Raw genomic sequence first — 17,177 nt, 5'->3', positions numbered from 1 at the left:
ACTCTGCAGATGCCGTAATGCGTTCCTGTGTATTGACTCACGGATGCTGTATTGTCACCAGCCCCTCTGATGCTTTATGTTTACTGTCATCGCTAACTGCGGAGGTAAATAGTGCCCTGTGATGCATGGTAACCATATAAACAGAACTCTGAGAGACTGACATGTCGGCCTATTGTCAAACCGCAGTTTAAGCTCGGCTCCAACCTTCGTCTTCACGCTGCCCGTCACCGAGGACCTCAGTGTTTGTTATAATGTCTCACTCTCAAGTGTCTCATTCAGCACGAGATTTACTGTGTGAATGAGGGCACGCTCTGCGCCGCACAATCACACACACACACACTCCATCTCTCATCCCATTTATACATGCATACACACAATTAATTCTGGCAGCCTGCGTACATCCACAGACAGGAAGCGTCTCGGCTCTCGTGTGACTCGGGCTGTCGTACGTCAGAGCTGTGGCTCGAGTCAGCTGCGATGAGTTCAAAGATGCCGTAAATTAAAATCACATGTCTTCAACGACTGGTAGAGATGTAGCTCCTGCTAAGTGGAACCCCTCTGCTTTCTGACATGACCAGCCACCGTCTTCAGAAGACATTTGTTTCAGTAGACTGTTGGGGTCATGTCCCTGCAGAGGCTGCAGATACTAAACACTGAAGCTCAGTGCGGAGCTTTGGTGTAACACTTCAGGCCTCTTAAATGTATTTGGAGTAAACTGCAGCATAAAGTCACCATCAAAGTGCGACAGCTCCATTGAAAACATTTTTTGTCCAACTTGTTTGTTTCTCCATCAAAGTTCACACTCAATTTATGTCATTTTCTCGCACGCTTTGGGCCTGCCTGTGAAAAACAATAAAGGCTCTGTGGCTTTTAATAGACCCAAAGCATGATATTGAGAAACCTCAGAACCTTGTGGTGTTCCGAATGAGCCTCGGATGACAAACTACACTTGGGAAAATTGCAGAGTGTTGAAAAAAAGAAAAAGAAATCAGCTTGCGTGCGCGTGCAGGAAGTCACTCCATCATCTCCCAGATGCACTGTGTCAACAAGTTAGGGCACTAATTGATTTAAGATTGCCTAATTGTACTCTGATTAAAGAGCGGTCCTGTTCGGCTCCTTTCTTCCTTTTGATTTTGACTTTATTTATTTGGCTTTGGCGTGGACACAGCTGGGCTCAATGTGTCGGTGCCCTCTGTGAAGGTCTGGTGCGCTCGCAGGAGTTTATTTTCCTTCCGACGCGTCCTTTTCATTCCACGGCGAGATCTGAGAGGTGGCTGCGCAGCGGGGAGTCAACTGTGTGTCACACAGAGTTCCAACATGTAGCAGACAGGAGGCAGGAGACAAGACAGAGGGGGGGTCAACATTTATGAGAGCCGTTTGATTTGTTTTAGAATAAGGGACCAAAAATTTGTTTCTATAATTACAAAATGCTTGATTACAAAGCAGGACAGAGACACAAACATGACAAGACACAGACAATATGATGTTAAGCCATGTCATCTCATGTGACACCCATCCCCATCTCTTAAAGTTCTAAAGATCAGCTGAAGCTAAAATGATGAGGCTTCACCAGTCTCAGTGAGACAAATGAAAGGACGGTTTTTAAATCGTCAGGTGCCCAGAAGAACACTGACTCTGGTTGATCCACGCCACAGTGTGATGATTCTCTCTGACCAATCAGAGGTCTGCAGTGTTTTCAGTCCACCTTTTAACACCAAGGCAATACCAAAAAAGTGCCGGGTGCCAAGTCATCTCCACAGCTTTTGGAGCTTTTTTGTTCTTGTGCCTTTCCATGCTGCCTCATGATTAAATCTTCTAGAGAGGTTTGTGCAGATGTTTGAGATAACCTGTTATAGTAAGCCCCACAGAGCAGAAATGGAACAATGAAGTGAAAACATACAGCAACCTTTATCAAAATCTTCAAATGAAGGATGAAAACCCCCTGAATACACCTGCGTAGCTCCGTTTTGTATAATAAAATCCCCTGCATTCGAGCTATTAAATGCTGATTTCAAAAATTCTAAATATGCAGCATTTGAATCCTAACTAAGTCTTTTTTCCCCTTCACCCTCTATCCTCATCTCTCTTCCTTCCCCCCCTCCTCTTCACCTCACTTGCTCTGCCTCCCCCTTCTTCTTGTCATATCCCCCCTCTGATGTGTCAAGCACATCCTCGACGTGTCTAAACAAAAGTTTACACAAGTTTACACAAGCACAATCAAACAAAACAGAGGGGCTTGGGTTGAAACTCGAAAAATGGCCCCGCGGCCTGAGTTTATGCAGAAATGTTGGCAGAGATCAATTAGACTTGAAGATGGCTGCATCTTTTCTCTCTCTCTCTCTCTCTCTCTCTCTCTCTCTCTCTCTCTCTCTCTCTCTCTCCCCCTCCAGCCTGAAAATTAAATGCATCCATCATATTAAGGACGTCCGCTAAACCACAAGATTTGCCTGAAACCGTGTTCGGAAGTGAGGTTCAGGACCTGGAGCTCTGTGGGTGTATGGGTCCTGGACAGAATAGAGTCAGCATAAAGCTCGAGTTCCAGTGCACATTCAGTGGCAGAAAATGACGGCCATGCAGCTCAGATCATCAGCCATCGGATTTGTGGGCAGTTCTGCTTGAACCCCTGACTGCTCATAGAGTTAATCATGCTTGTAGATTTAAATGAACTCTCGCGGCGACCCCCAAATGACTACAGCTTTCAGTCTAGAAGTGGGACTGCAAGTCCTCAGACAGCATGCTGGATGCCACGGCACATTCGAAGCATCAACCAAGTGTGAGAGTTGTGCAGTTGTGTTGTTCAAAGGGTGGTAGCAGGTGGTCCAGAGGCAGACCTCATTCAATGAAAGGATAGTTGGCAGGTGTTGGCAGAGGCTCTTAGAGCTGCACGGTGGACGGCAGTGTCTGTTCATCTCTGCTGTCTCCTTCCATCTTCTGTGTCTTGGCCTCTCTTCCTCAGCCTCCGGCTCTGGAGCTGAGGGAACATCAGTGCCGGCGCATGCTTTGTTCCTGGCTTTTTAAGGTCCCCTCGGAGCTGATCTCCTTTCTCTTTCAATCCACGTTGGGGCTTCAGTGGACAGACGTGAGAAGAGCGAGAAAGTGGAGGGGAAGAGGTGAGAATGGGAAGAGCATCTTGCCATGTTGCTGTCCGGCGGGTGTTGCAGCTGCATCGCTCCAAACAGTGCGAGGCATGCAGGAGAAGATGGAGCAGATGGAAGAAGAGGCTCCATCCTTAATGCTGGAAACTGAGCGTAGATTAAGAGCAAAAGAATGGTGTTTTCCTCCTCTCCTGCCTCCCTCCACCTCCTTTCTCCCACTCGGGTAAACATGATAGTTAAGTATTGCCTCTCTCTCCTTACGCTGTTAACAAGGCTCTTAAAGGCTCTGTCCACTCTGCAGGGGTTTAACAAGCCCACCCCCACCTTCTAAAAGTGGAGAAATGAGTTTCCAGGTGAAGCCGCAAATGAAAACCTCACTGTGCCAGTGGAGAAGTGTTAAGAGCTAAAGAGGACCCAGGCAGAGCGACACATGGGGACAGAGCGTCAGATAAAGACGGACCAACTGTATTTGAGTTTTTTGGCCACATGTCACACAAACCTGACTTGTTCGTGTCAGTAGAGCATAAAAGCTGCATGGAGTGCTGCAGTTTAATTAATGCAACGTTTCCGTTTCTTTACGATTGAGTGGCAGAGCCCTCTAGTGGCTGTAGTAATTACGTCACCAAAGGAGGAAGTCATGTGACAAAGTCCATGAAGAGTGGAGGCCAGGGTGGATGGATGAGTCAACAAGACGGTGGACTTAAACACAGGACACCACCGTTTGTTTCTTGATTCAGACAGTCAACACAGGTGTCTTTTGCCCATAATTTGAACCCAAACCGCGACGTTCTCGAAGCTAAGTACTTATTTTAACCAAAACATCGTCCCTCCCTAAACTAATCAAGTTCATTTTGTGCCTAAATTGAATCAAAACTTAACCATACTCTTGTCACATCATGAAACTGATTTAGACCTCATCACTGATTTGTTTGCAGTTTTTGAAGGCACAGACAAATGATGTCATCCTGCTGCTAGGGGCAGGTCAGAAAACACTTGGACAAATGACAGATTTTGTAGCTTAATGTGGAAGACTTGTCGATTTAATACCAAAGAGGCACTTTTGAATCGTGCAGAATTCAACTCAAAACGCAAAAAGATGTCGGAAAGAGAGGAGTACACCACCTGATGATTTCCGCCTTTCATACTGATGATTAGTGAAATATAAAGCTCCGTGGACGCATATGTGGAGAAAGGGATAGAAGGAGACAAATGGAGACCAAAACAGAGACACAGTGGGTGCTGTTTGTCATTCACTGATCTGCAGCTCTAGCAGCAACCCTTCAAAGCACAGACTGTTGAAGGTAAACCAGGGGTCAACTGTAGAGGAACTCCTCACATATGAGGCGGGAATAGGAGCAAAACCAAGTTAATTTAAACACAAGATACTTGTGCTCAAAAAGAGGATTCATTCTCAGTGAAGAACCTTGGAGCTCTAATCTGCCTCTATACCTGCCAAAGAGCAGTGATTCCTAACACGTCTCTGGGGGTCATCAGGTGGAAACCTCCCTTCAACAGTGTTTCGCCTACTTAGTCCCACTACACCTCCAGGAGGTTAGGCAGTGAACTCCGGCGTCCCAGAGTCACCCCCCCTAGTGCCAGTTCACACTGCTCCTACACAATCCAAACAGCACCGCCACGTTCAACTGACCCAGAGATGCTCCAGGTAGTGGCCAGTACCGATGCTACCATTTAACTATTGCTAATGCTACTGCTAACCGCTAGGAAGAACAGAAGAAGACAATACTGTTCCGATGCTACCATTTAGCTAATGTTATGTGCTAACCGCTACCTGCTAAGAGGAACAGAAGAAGACAATAACGCTAGATTCACCTATACTGTTAATGTTAATTGCTAGCTACCAATACTAACTGATAAGATACTATCATACTCTCACCGCTTTAGCTATTGTTAGCTGCTACAATGCTACCACAGGCCTAGATGCCACATGTAACTGCCGATTGCCACACTACCATCATCTACCCCTGCCTCTCACCAACTGCACCAAGAAAAAGCGGGGTGGGAATACAAACCCTGGTTCGGGTAGGGGATAGAAAATAAAGAGGTAGAGTCAAAAGATGAAAGTAGGGATTGGATACAGACCCTTGTTCGGGTAGGGGGTGGAAAATTTAGAAGGTGCTGAAGGTGGAGGCCTAAACCACAGACTAGATTTAACAGCCTCTTCTAACATTTCCTTCAAGAAGCAGCAAACCCTACCATTTCCTTCAAAAAGCAAACAGAGCAGGAAAACAAACCCTAACATTTCCTTCAAGAAGCAGACAAAACAGGAAAACAACCAAAAAGATCAAAAAACAAGCCAACTCTGTGTCTTACCACGCAAACTCACCTGAACAGGCCGCATGGTCCCAAAGAGAGACTCTAGCTGGCCACACCCCCACCTTATCTAAACTTCCTGGTTCTCTTCCTATTGGCAGAACGAGAAGATGGGGCGGGGAAAGCAGAGCAGAGGAGAGGTGTCTTGTTCAGACTTTAACCTCTTCTCTTGCCGGGTTAGGCATGCATGTCCTCTGCCTGCCCCCCCACTGTCCCTATTTCACCCCCCAACTACTATTATTTCTCCTGATCCATATCCACTGACTAGACCTAGCAGCCTCATCTGACATCTCCCTCACTGTCTTTCTTAAATTTTGCCCATGCACTCCCAGCTCCCTCAACAGTGAAACAGCTGACCCTGCAACAAAACCTCTACACCCCACTTCAACCGGACAGACCCTGGTCTTCCATCCCCTCTGCTCAGATTCTGTCTTTAAATCTGCATACTTAGTCTTCTTCCTTTCATAAGCTGCCTCCACTGAATTTTCCCAAGGGACTGTTAACTCAATAAAATACACAGTCTTTTTACTCATGGACCATAAGACAATGTCTGGCCTCAGATTACTATAAACTATTTCCTGGGGCACAACTAGCTGTCCTCCCAAATCGACCTGCATTTGCCAATCATCAGCCCCTACCAGGCAGCCACCTCCCTGCTTTCTCCCTGACTTAGCAGCTCTATTTTTCTCCCCCTCTCGAACAAACTGCACATCTAACCTCTCCTTTCTAGAACTTCCAGAATTCACCTGCTTCCTTCTCTCCTCAATGCCTGCGGCTAAGCTTCTCAGCACCTGATTATGCCGCCATGTATACCGGCCTTGTGATAAGCTAATTCTACAACCTGACAAAATGTGCTTTAAACTTGCTGTACCTGAGCAGAGTGGGCACGATTGATCGCCCTGTACCCAGAGACTTAGGTTCTGCGGGGTTGGCAACACATCGTATGTCGCCCCTATCAGAAATTTAATACGGCCTTCCTCCATATTCCACAGGTCCCTCCAACTAAGTTTCCTCTTCTCAACACCTTCCCAATTCAACCATTGTCCCTGTTTGGCTTGACCAACTGCTTTTGCCCCTCTTAACAACTCCTCCTGCCTACGCACCTGTTCCACTACAAGCTTTCTTTTCTCCTTTAGACCTGCTTTATTCCACACTGGTTTGCCTGGGCCAAGCCCCAAGCCTCCCCGGCCAAATTGAACATTTCCTACTATTTCTGCATGCCTAAGAGCTGCCTCTGCCTCCTGCACTGCTGCCCTTGGGTTCCATTTCCTCCCCCCAGAAGGATTCGGAACCACATTGCTAACTAACATGTCCTTACTCCCAGATAGTAAAAGTTCTGTCCTAACCTTAGTGCATTTAAACTCCTCTGTTAGACTGGATACTGGCAGCTGAAGCATTCCTTTCCCATACAAAGCTACATTGCTTAAGCACCTGGGAGCACCCAACCATTTTCTAATATAAGAGCTAACTAGCCTTTCCATTCTCTCTGCTACAGATAATGGGACTTCATATACTGACATTGGCCACATTAACCTAGGATACAAGCCAAACTGCAAGCACCACAACCTCAGTTTTCCTGGGAGCCCTGATTTATCTATTCTCTCCAGCCCTTCTGCAACATCCTTTCTAAATTGCACAACCTGTTCAACATCATTCAGGTCCACATTGTACCACCGTCCTAGACTCTTAACTGATTTCTCCCTAATTGTTGGGATTTCCTCACCATCTATAGCAAACTTTCTATCACTTACTTTCCCTCTGTATATTGAAATACTCCTTGACTTACTAGGCTTAATCTTCATACTAGCCCACTTGAGATTCTGATTGACTTTATCTAACAACCTCCTTGTACATGGCACTGTTGAAGTTAGCAGTGTCATATCATCCATATAAGCCCTAATTGGTGGAAGACGCATTCCATTCTGCCGTCTCTCTCCACCTACGACCCACTTGGAAGCCCTAATAATTACCTCCATAGCCATTGTGAAAGCTAGCGGGGACACTGTACATCCTGCCATAATACCAACCTCCAATCTTTGCCAGCCTGTTGTGAGCTCTGCGATACTTGCACACAGTCTGATGTCTTGGAAATATGCTTTCACCAAGTTAACAACTATCTCCGGCACTTTAAAGTAGTCAAAGGAACTCCAAATAAGGTTATGTGGCACTGACCCAAACGCATTAGCCAGATCTAAAAATACAACATTCAAGTCTCTTTTCTCCCTCTTAGCTGTCTGAATCTGATGCCAAATCATGCTAGTATGCTCTAAGCATCCCGCAAATCCTGGTATCCCTGCTTTTTGCACTGTCGTATCTATCATACCATTCCTTTCTAAGTATTTAGCCAGCCTCTGTGCTACGATACTAAAGAAAATCTTTCCCTCAACATTTAGGAGAGAAATCATCCGAAACTGGCTAAGGTCCGATGACTCCTTCTCCTTAGGGATGAAGACACCTCCTGCCCTGCGCCATGCTCTTGGAATACTTTGTTTCTCCCAAACTATTCTCAGGTATCTCCATAGTGTCCTTAAGATGCCAGGTGCACTCTTATAGACACGGTAGGGGACTCCATTAGGCCCTGGGGCCGAAGAAGCCTTTGCACGCCTAACCACCTCCACCACTTCTCTCCACCTAGGTGGGCTCACATCCATCTCCTGCTCCACTTCCCCTAATGGTGGCATGTCAGGTGGAAGACCTATGTTCCTATTCTCCTTTGAATCTGAATACGTCGACTTCAAATACTGTTCAATCTCTGATTTCGTTGCCTTAAGTTGCCCTCCTTTTTCTTGATTAAACAAGCCTTTCACAAAATTAAAGGGGTTCCTAAAAAATGCTGACCTTGCACGTTCCTTCTTCTTTCTCTTCTCCCTAAGGTGTTCTGCCCTTCTGAGTACTGCTAACCTGCTTCTCAGTTCCTCCTGCAACACCTTAATTCCCTCCCTTTCTTCTTCTGTCGCCTTCCTCCACTGCTTTCTTAACTGCCTCCTTTCCTTTACTAACTTCTCTATTTCTCTTTGCCGCCTAGACTTGCCGACCTGCACCCTCTCGCCTTTCCTTTTGACAAGCACCCCAAATCTCTCTCGACCATAGGAGTAGATCACATCTCCAATTTTATCCAATTTCTCCACTACATCTCCTCTAAGCCTGCTTAATATGACTGATAAATCTCTATCAACTGCCTCCCACTCTTTGCTATCATTAGCCCTCGGCCACTTAACTCTAGCTTTCTGCTCCATGCTTCTCTCCTTGGCTGGCCTGTTGCCCTCAACACCAACTGCATCCCCTCTCCGTACCTCCTCCTCTCCAGGGATAGTGTTACTGATATCCTGCAAACTGTGGTTTTCTACCTGTCGCTGGACTTTATATTGTTGAGCCCAGTGTGTGAAGGTGAGAAAATATCAAGTCTTTCTCAAGCTCTCAGGCCTGCTATGAAAGAAGGGAGCACAGCGAGCTCTCTCACAGGTGGAGATAGGGCACGGTCCAGTGTGGATTTTGACATAGAGTATGACAGTACTGGATGTATTTGGTGATGGATGAAGGGCTAACACAGTCACAGCAGCTTTATCACCTCATCCCTGACCGTGGTCCTTCTGAGCAGACACGTACAGTAAGGCTCCTGTTGGTCCCCCCGGTGTCTCACTGAAGATTTTGTCCTTGTTTCTGTCTGTCTTGTCTCTCTCTCCTCCCCACACATGTCTATGTTTGTGTAACCTGTCTGCACTGGCTGCTAGGTCAACCTCAGAACCACAGACTAATCACAATGCAAAGTCATCCTGGTCAGACACTGCATACACACACACACACACACACACACACACAGACACACACACACACACACACGGGAAGCCCTGTTTGATCCCTGTTAAAGTCAGTCAAGGGTGTTACATGTTTGCAGTTCACTTCAGCCCCATCAAAATGCCCCATTGGAAATTTACTGGCCTTTCAGTGGCACAGTGGGGCCCTATAAACACACTCATGTACCACTACGTGAACATAACACACTCGCGCACACTGTGGATGCTCACGTTGTCGGACCCCTGTTGCCACCCAGTGCCAGGAGTTTGAATCAGCCACCTACGTTGCCAGGATCAGACGCCTGTCGGGTCGCCCTGTCTGCCCTCTCTGTGCTGTGTGTGTGTATGTGTGCGTGTGTGTGTGTGCGCGCGTGGCCCTCACATTCCTGACTCTGGTGTCATCCCTCTCATCAGGCATTTCCCGGCACATAAACCTTCACTGACACATGTTTGTTTATGAAGCGTAATTAGCTGCTATTCCAGCGTGCTGCCACGGCTGACTTTATCTCTCCCGCTCTCCTTTATCTCCCTCCCCCTCCGTCCCTCCATCCAAACAGATGTGGACGAGTGTCTGGACAACAACGGCGGATGCCAGCAAGTGTGCGTCAACACCATGGGGAGCTACGAGTGTCAGTGCACCGAGGGCTTCTTCCTCAGCGACAACCAGCATACTTGCATCCACCGCTCTGATGGTAAGACTGGAGCAGAGAGAGAAAGAGAGTACTGTGAGAGCGTGTCAGTTGTTTTCTTCCTGTTTCTGAAAATGAATCACTTGAGAGGAGCAAAGAGAACATTTCGAGCTTTATTTCAGGGTTATATAAAGCTACTTGATGCTCATTGCTCAATATTTAGCAAACACACAGGCATTACATTGTCTGAAATGTGGGTTTTGGGGTAAATGGATCAGTTTGCTAGACTGGCTTGAGGATGTGGCAAAGCATTTTTTTCATTATATGTGGAGTCAGTTCTTGCAAAGTGATTGGACAGAGATGGACAGATGGCTGCTGCTGTGCTCTAGTTGGTGGAAGGAAGAGATCTTTATCCCGCTGTCTTCCACTGGACGTGTTAACAACAGACCAATGCAGACGTTTGTTCTTAATGCACTGAAAGGCTTGATTGTTGAACGTGCTTTTTCAGACAGGTTATTTGTCGACATGTAAAAGCCCCCCTCCCTCACATATTAGCGAGACACCCAGGTTGAAGCATTTTCCTAAGCCGCGTCTTTTGTAGTCATTTTGTGTGTCTTTTTGTGTCTTTTTGGAGTCTCCAACAAGAAATGTTAATAGTCTCTTCAAACAGAGGCTCTGGATCAGGGCCCCCATGACCCCTTGGGCCCCTGGGCCTGTGCCCAGTGAGCCCATTCAGTAATCCATCCATGCCTATTAGGACCCTAAAGGCGTACAGAGGCTCTTTATTGAATTCCAGACAACTAGTGGAAGCAGACCTTCATTTTGGTTTCATTTGGGGCTTTTGTAAAGACTGTACAGTGGGAATAAAGTGCTCATTTGTTCTGAGTAAAAGGGGAGACTACATTTACAGTGGCAGGCATGTTGTTTATTTTTAGCCATGCTCGCGCAGCAGGGCTCTAGGGATGGCAGTGTCGGCCGATCTACCACTTCGGTCCAGACTGAACTGTCTCAACGACTTAGTTGGATGGATTGCCATGATATTACAGTACGTACAGATACCCACGGATGGATGAATCCTAATAACTCTGCTGATCCCCTGGCTTTTCTTCTAGCGCCACCATGAAGCTGACATATGAGGTTTTTAGTGAGATCTATCGCAGGGATCGTCATGAAATTCGGTTCAGACTTTTAACTCGTACGCAGGGTGAACTAATTGAAGGAATAACTTTGGTGATCCTCTGACTGCATGTATAGCACCACTGTCAGATCAAAATTAACATTTGTAATTTCTGACATTCCCATTACAGTAATGGTGCAGTTTGAGTTCAAACATCACTGCAAAACATTAGCATGTGAGCACATTAGCATGCTAAAGCAACATCTTGGGCTCTGATTGTTGCCTCAAATTCAGATCTGGCTGAAACATTCCCTTCAGTGACCTATGGTTCACATCCCAAACATTTCATTTGTGTCTCTCCTCAGTCTATAAGTACATGTTGTCATGGCAGTAAAGCTCATGCAAGGAAAGCTCTATGAAAGCTGATCCTTATGAACATGAAGCTACAACAGTCTCACTTCTTGTCATCTTTGCCGTTGACTGAGTGCCTCCTGAAAAGTAAAAAAGCCAAATGTCCCATGTGACAGGCTCTCTGGATCACACGGATTTGAGGGCACTGACATCATTCCTCTGGCTCGGTCAGTCGCCCTCCACACCCACAGTGGCAGTGACAGACGCTGGGCGGGATACGCGACTTGTGACACGCGTGTTTGGCATCCATTTCATGCCGCTCGGCTTTCTTAAAGTCGTTTGACCCCGCTCCCCAGGCATCCCCACCCATTAGGCCTGTCACGTTTAATTTATGGGCTCAATCAGCGGCGGCGAGGGGTGCTGAGGGAGCGGCGATCCTGAGGTGCAGAGGGGCGGTCCTCTCCTTCCCTACACACTCACACACGCGTTCACGAAGCACAATACTCACACGCATGCGGCTGTGAATGGGGACAGTGTGGCAGTCAAGTTCAAAGACGGATGAGAGGACGGTCATCTGTCATCTGTGCGACGGCACAAAAAGGAGAAGCTGGAGGAATGTGGCGAGGGGTGAGGACTGAGCGGGAGGAGGGCGAGATCAAGTAGAGGAAGAGGCGGCGGCAGAGTGACCTCTCATGTTAGGAGCCAGTGTCGGGATGTTAGAGGATTCACTGAGGAGACGTTCAGAGAAAGAGGTGAAAGAGATGCAGAAATAGAAGGGTGTTTGCTCTCTGGAAACCCCATAAACCAGCATGTGAATATACCCCCCTCTCCCTCTCTCTCCGCTCCTTCCTTCAAAACTATTTCTGAAAGTCTTGGGATCGCTCACAAGGGGGGAAACAAATTCAGGTGACAGCCATTGAGAGTTGTTTTTATTTTGTGCGGTGGATTAGGAACGTTTTACCACCCAATGAGACCACAGATGACTGCATATACAGAAAAATAAATGGAAAATCAAAGTATAACTGAAACTGTAAATCCACTGATTTCCCTCATTAAACAGTAAAAATATATTTTAAGCTCTTTATTCTTTAAAAGTGTTTCATTAAATTTTAGTATTTATGTAATTCCGGTTAGTGTGAATACGATCCTCCATATCTAGATCAAAGCAGTTACTGTGTTAGCGTGTAACTCGTGCTTCTGTCAGAGGGATGTTCACGGTAAACAAGCCGTGAAGATGCTTGTGGTGCAGTCCCGCTGCCCCGCTCCGGCAGGCTGTTCTGAACCCGGAACCACCACCACACAGCCCTCCACCCGTCCAGAGACCCTCAATCAGACACTTGTCTCCACCTCCCTCTCCTGCACAGGAATAGCAGCAGCATCCCAGCGACCCACAGGAATCTCCTTTCACGTTTTCTTTTCCACCTCGCCCTCGCTTCGTCTCTCCCTTCTTCGGGTTGTCTTTTACTCGCTTTCTCTATGTCATCCTCTCGCGGCTCTTTCTTGTCGCTCCTGCTCTCTCTCGGGTTTGCTGCATCCATCGCCTTCCGAAGGTTTCCTCCTTAAACCAAATTAGGACGTCTCACACTGCACACTCCCACATGGCTGCACATACTCTTGTACAGGCATACTGTGCAATATTAAGTATATATTATTAACACTTATACGAGCATGCAGAATGGTGATGCACTAATTAGGGAGACCATTGTAGCTGTCCAAGTTTGTCTACAGCCTGTTCATGTTGATGTACATTGCAGGTCTTCTCCTGTAAGTCAAATTTGCTGCCGCATTCTTGTCATGTCTGCTGGCGACCTTTCCAGCAATCTGCGGAGAGCTCAGTATGACAGAGCTTTGAATTGAATGGTTTAGGGGGAAATGCAGACACGTCTTCCACTGCTGATCTCGCCTTGACATGCCATATTCACCATAACTGCAGCGATCGGGAGTTCTGGGCTCCAACCGGCTTCTCAAATTATAGTTTAGTAGAAACAAATGATTACACACTCCACTGTTTTGTTTCTATGTTCGAGGCAGCGTGTGCGTGTGAGGAGGCAAAGACAGTTTGTGTTAGATTGTTGCTTTGCATATGGTAAGTGTCAGCTCGCGGCTCATTTCTTTCTCCCTGACACCCGCCTGGGGGATAATAAAGCCTAGCAACAATTGTTTGTTCCATTATGGTTTGTTTCCACTCTGTTGTGCTTCACAGCTCCGTCTGAAGCACATCCAGGCGAGAACCGAGACTTTGGCCTGCGAGCTCCCAACCCCGAGTTGGGAAACAGCTCTCCGAGCGAATGTTCCTGATCTGTCATGATGTGGGAGAGCTATGAGCGCACGAGTCAGGTATGGCTCACTGGCCCTACGGTGACACGCTTGTAGAGTGGAGAGACTCATTTCCATTTTGGGGAAATTCGAGGATCTCTGAAATGGAGGATATGGCTTGTCATCGAAAGTCTTGGGTTACCTGCTCCCTTTTGAAAAAGGTTAAAAATGTGTGCTGTGTTCGCGCCAGCAATGATTTTAGTGAAGGTGTCTCATTTAATAAAAACGGTGAACGTCTCATTTAATGAAACATTTGTTCACTGTTTCCCAGTCGTGTCTGACTTGCAGCAGCGGCGCAGAGGCTGATTAGCTGTAGTGTAGTATTAGACAACAAATTGATGCCTCCAAGTTGACCGGGCCTGCCTCCGTCTCTGATTTATTAATTGTGCCTTTTGGACAATGCAGCCTCCGCCAAAACAGAGTGAAAACAATACGCTTGTAAATTCTTCTCTGAGCTCAACACCAAAATTCCTGGCAAAGTTGGAGTTGGCAGTAAGTTGGGAATTTTAAACACCATCTCATGCGGACGCCGTGCCTGGCGCTCCGAGAGAATGTTTGTTCGTCTCTGAGCTGCGGAGCACGATGAACGGGCCATTCTCACCAGTGGACCACGGACAAGAAAAACAAACCGTTTTTATCAGCAAACAATCGGGAAAGAATCCTTACGCAGCAGAAAACGTCCCCGTCGGTTTTGCTTTGTTTTCAAGTCCCATCTATTACTTGTCCTCCCTGTCCGAGCCTTTCCTGACAGTCTGAAAAATCATTAGGCGGCCGCTCAGCTCAGTGGGTATGAGCGCAGCGCCGGGCGGGGAAACAGAGGCTCTGTGTGATTTATGAGCCCAGTCGGCAGAGATGAAAATGGCCCGTCGTCATCTCCTGGAAGGCAATATATAATGGTAGGGATTACAATTAACAGGAGGCTGATGCATGGCGCTCCAGCTTGCAGGGCACTTACGAGGCACTTGTGGGCAGTACTGGTAACTGGTGCTGCTCCGTCTAACGTGAAAACTTCTGGGCTACAAACAGTAGTATTTTCATTATTTTGACTATTATAAACACATTATAGCAGGCTATGAATTATTGATTACATCTTTACATGCTGCTTATGAATGCTAAATGGAGGGGGCGCAAAGTAAAGTGTTGTTTATTATTTGAAATAATGACATAGTTTATACATATGTGGATAACAGTGTGCTGTGTTTTGAGAGAGAGGAAGGCAAAGAGAGCAAAGGATTGTGGGAGCGGGGGACGGGGGAGCTGTGCATGATGGGGGAGAGAAAGAGAAAAATAAACAGAGAGAGACAAACATGGTGGAGTGGACCAATGCGTGCGTTTATTTGGAGTTGTGAGGAGAGGAAGCAGACTGAGGCTGAGGCTGCTGCCGCACTCCCACACACACACACACACACGCACACACACGCACACACCTATAGACACAGATGCATAGACATATTTTCATGCACCACAACTCACACACACACACGCCGACATGCACATACTCTTCATGAAGGAGGAATTCTCACTTTAAACAAACCAAAGCAGGAAATTGGAGGTACGCGGAGCTTTTAAATGACAGCCCAGGGGCACGTGGGAAGTCTAAGTACAGGGAGCTCTGTCTACCTGGCTGTTATCATCATCAATTACCAGCATCATTAAAAGCTAGAACCACTCCACCTGTCATACACCTAAACTCCTCCAGCTCTGTCTGTCAGATAGTGTAGCTGCTCACCAGTTCTAATTTAAGAAAGCCTACTCTGCGTCGAAGCACGTCATCAGCACGTTATGACTTCTTAAAGTACAGTCAACTTAGCAAAAGTGATTTTAAGCATGCTGAAATGTACGTCCTGTCTGGAGAACGTGCACCATGTGGATTCCAAATGTGTTCGACTCCTGAATCATACACAAGCTGGCAGACACACAGAGGAGCATTTTGTTAGCTAACTTGTATTTTGCACATGTCTGCTTTATTCTGGTTTATCACTGCCAGTCTTCTGATGCAGACGCCTTTTTATCTGTCATGCACTCGTTATTTCTCACCGAGAAACACTGGCACCATCAGTCTGCCTGTCGACAGGGCAGCAGATAATGTATAGCCCTTTGGGATAGGTTTAGAGCTGTGGTTCTCAGGGTCAAATACCATCATTTTTGTTTTTGTTTGTTGTATCACACTTTACCTTGACCAAAGACACATTGCTAAGTGTTCAATTTCCTGAAATCAATTAAGTTCAAAAGTTTGGATCAACAAAGTTTATCTTCTCTGAGACTTTTAAGGAATATGATGCACAACTTAACAGGCATGTGTAAATGAGCTCCTGTCTCAGCCTCTGTTTGTGTTTTGTATTAACTTCCTCCCCTCTCCTTCAGAGGTCCTGGTGTGCGGAGCTGAAATCCTGGTGTTTGTGTGCGTCTTTGGATGCTGTCAGTTTAGCATCACCGTGGGGTCTTTTATATTTTTCGTTGTTATCGTGTGTGAGTGTGTCGCATCCCGCCGAGCATCTGGATCCTGTTCACCTCCTCTGCTGCCTGCTTTTGTGTGTCCGAGCTCTCGACGTGAACTTTCCTCGAAGCGCCAGGCCGATTACACTCATCCACGCTGAAAGTGACTAACGCTTTCCTTCCTTCATTTTATAAATACTTAGTTTAAATATTATTCCAGCGTGTGATTTTAACTTTGAAAACAAGCTCTAATGACTTAGCAATCTCTCTCTTTTTCTCTCTCTCTTTGAGGTAAACATGAGTTATTTACCTGCGAGCGGAAGGTGGAATCCACGTTTTTTTTCTCAGCTCTGCCCTTTCCACCCGATATTTTTAGGCCAGAGTTTGCCTTTGGTCGGTGGAAATGTTTAATACGAGGGCGTGGAGCTGACCTGGTGTGTAGCTGCTGCTCGGTAGCAAACACCACAGGAAACACGGGGAGTGGAATTAAAACACACATGAAGTAAACGTCCATCACTTCCCAGCCTTTTACAGGAAACTAACATCTGCCTCAGCCGGAACCGCTCTGACACACACACACACACACACACACACACACACACACACACACACACATGCTTTGTAGTCAGACTATTTCAGTTAACAAGGGCTGTGTGAATCAAACAGTTCCCCAAAAGTTTTTCCTCTCTTTAACGTCGGCAGCTGGACTCTGTTAACATAACACACTGAACTCTGGTTCGCCTGCTCTCTGGCCTCCATGTAACACCATAGGTGTTCCTCAGAGGACACGGGAACCCACACTGCATGAGTTTTTTTAGAACCATACCCTGGGTTCGCAGGTTGTAGTTCATTTACTACAAATTAAGTATACTTTACATGACTGATGACCATTTTCCAAAGAGCACCGGCAGTTTTAGACATATTTCCTATCTTCCAGGCAGCCTTTCCAGTTCACTTCAGGGCACGCTGAAAATCAACTTGCAGGGACTTGAAACTTGCTTGATATAGCCAATCCATCACAGTTAACATTTGGTTGCCTTTAGTCTTTTGTCAAAGCAATGTTATTTTGTAGTGCTGACATTGCAGGCAGGCGCTGCAACAAAGGAGT

At 46.6% G+C, this 17,177-nt stretch overlaps 1 protein-coding gene across 2 annotated transcripts in view; it reads left to right on the top strand.

The window, feature by feature from the left end:
- Positions 1–17,177, top strand: part of scube1 (signal peptide, CUB domain, EGF-like 1) — a 97,247-nt gene that overhangs the window by 26,957 nt on the left and 53,113 nt on the right. For both annotated transcript variants that reach the window (XM_041963639.1, XM_041963638.1), the window contains exon 4: positions 9,778–9,912. In XM_041963639.1, coding sequence (XP_041819573.1) covers positions 9,778–9,912 — 135 coding nt within the window. The remainder of the gene's footprint in view (positions 1–9,777; positions 9,913–17,177) is intronic.

The sequence above is a fragment of the Chelmon rostratus genome, chromosome 22 (assembly GCF_017976325.1).
Source record: "Chelmon rostratus isolate fCheRos1 chromosome 22, fCheRos1.pri, whole genome shotgun sequence".
Taxonomy (NCBI): Eukaryota; Metazoa; Chordata; class Actinopteri; order Chaetodontiformes; family Chaetodontidae; genus Chelmon; species Chelmon rostratus.
Note: the sequence above shows the minus strand (reverse complement) of the source record. Positions and strands in the feature narration are given on the sequence as shown.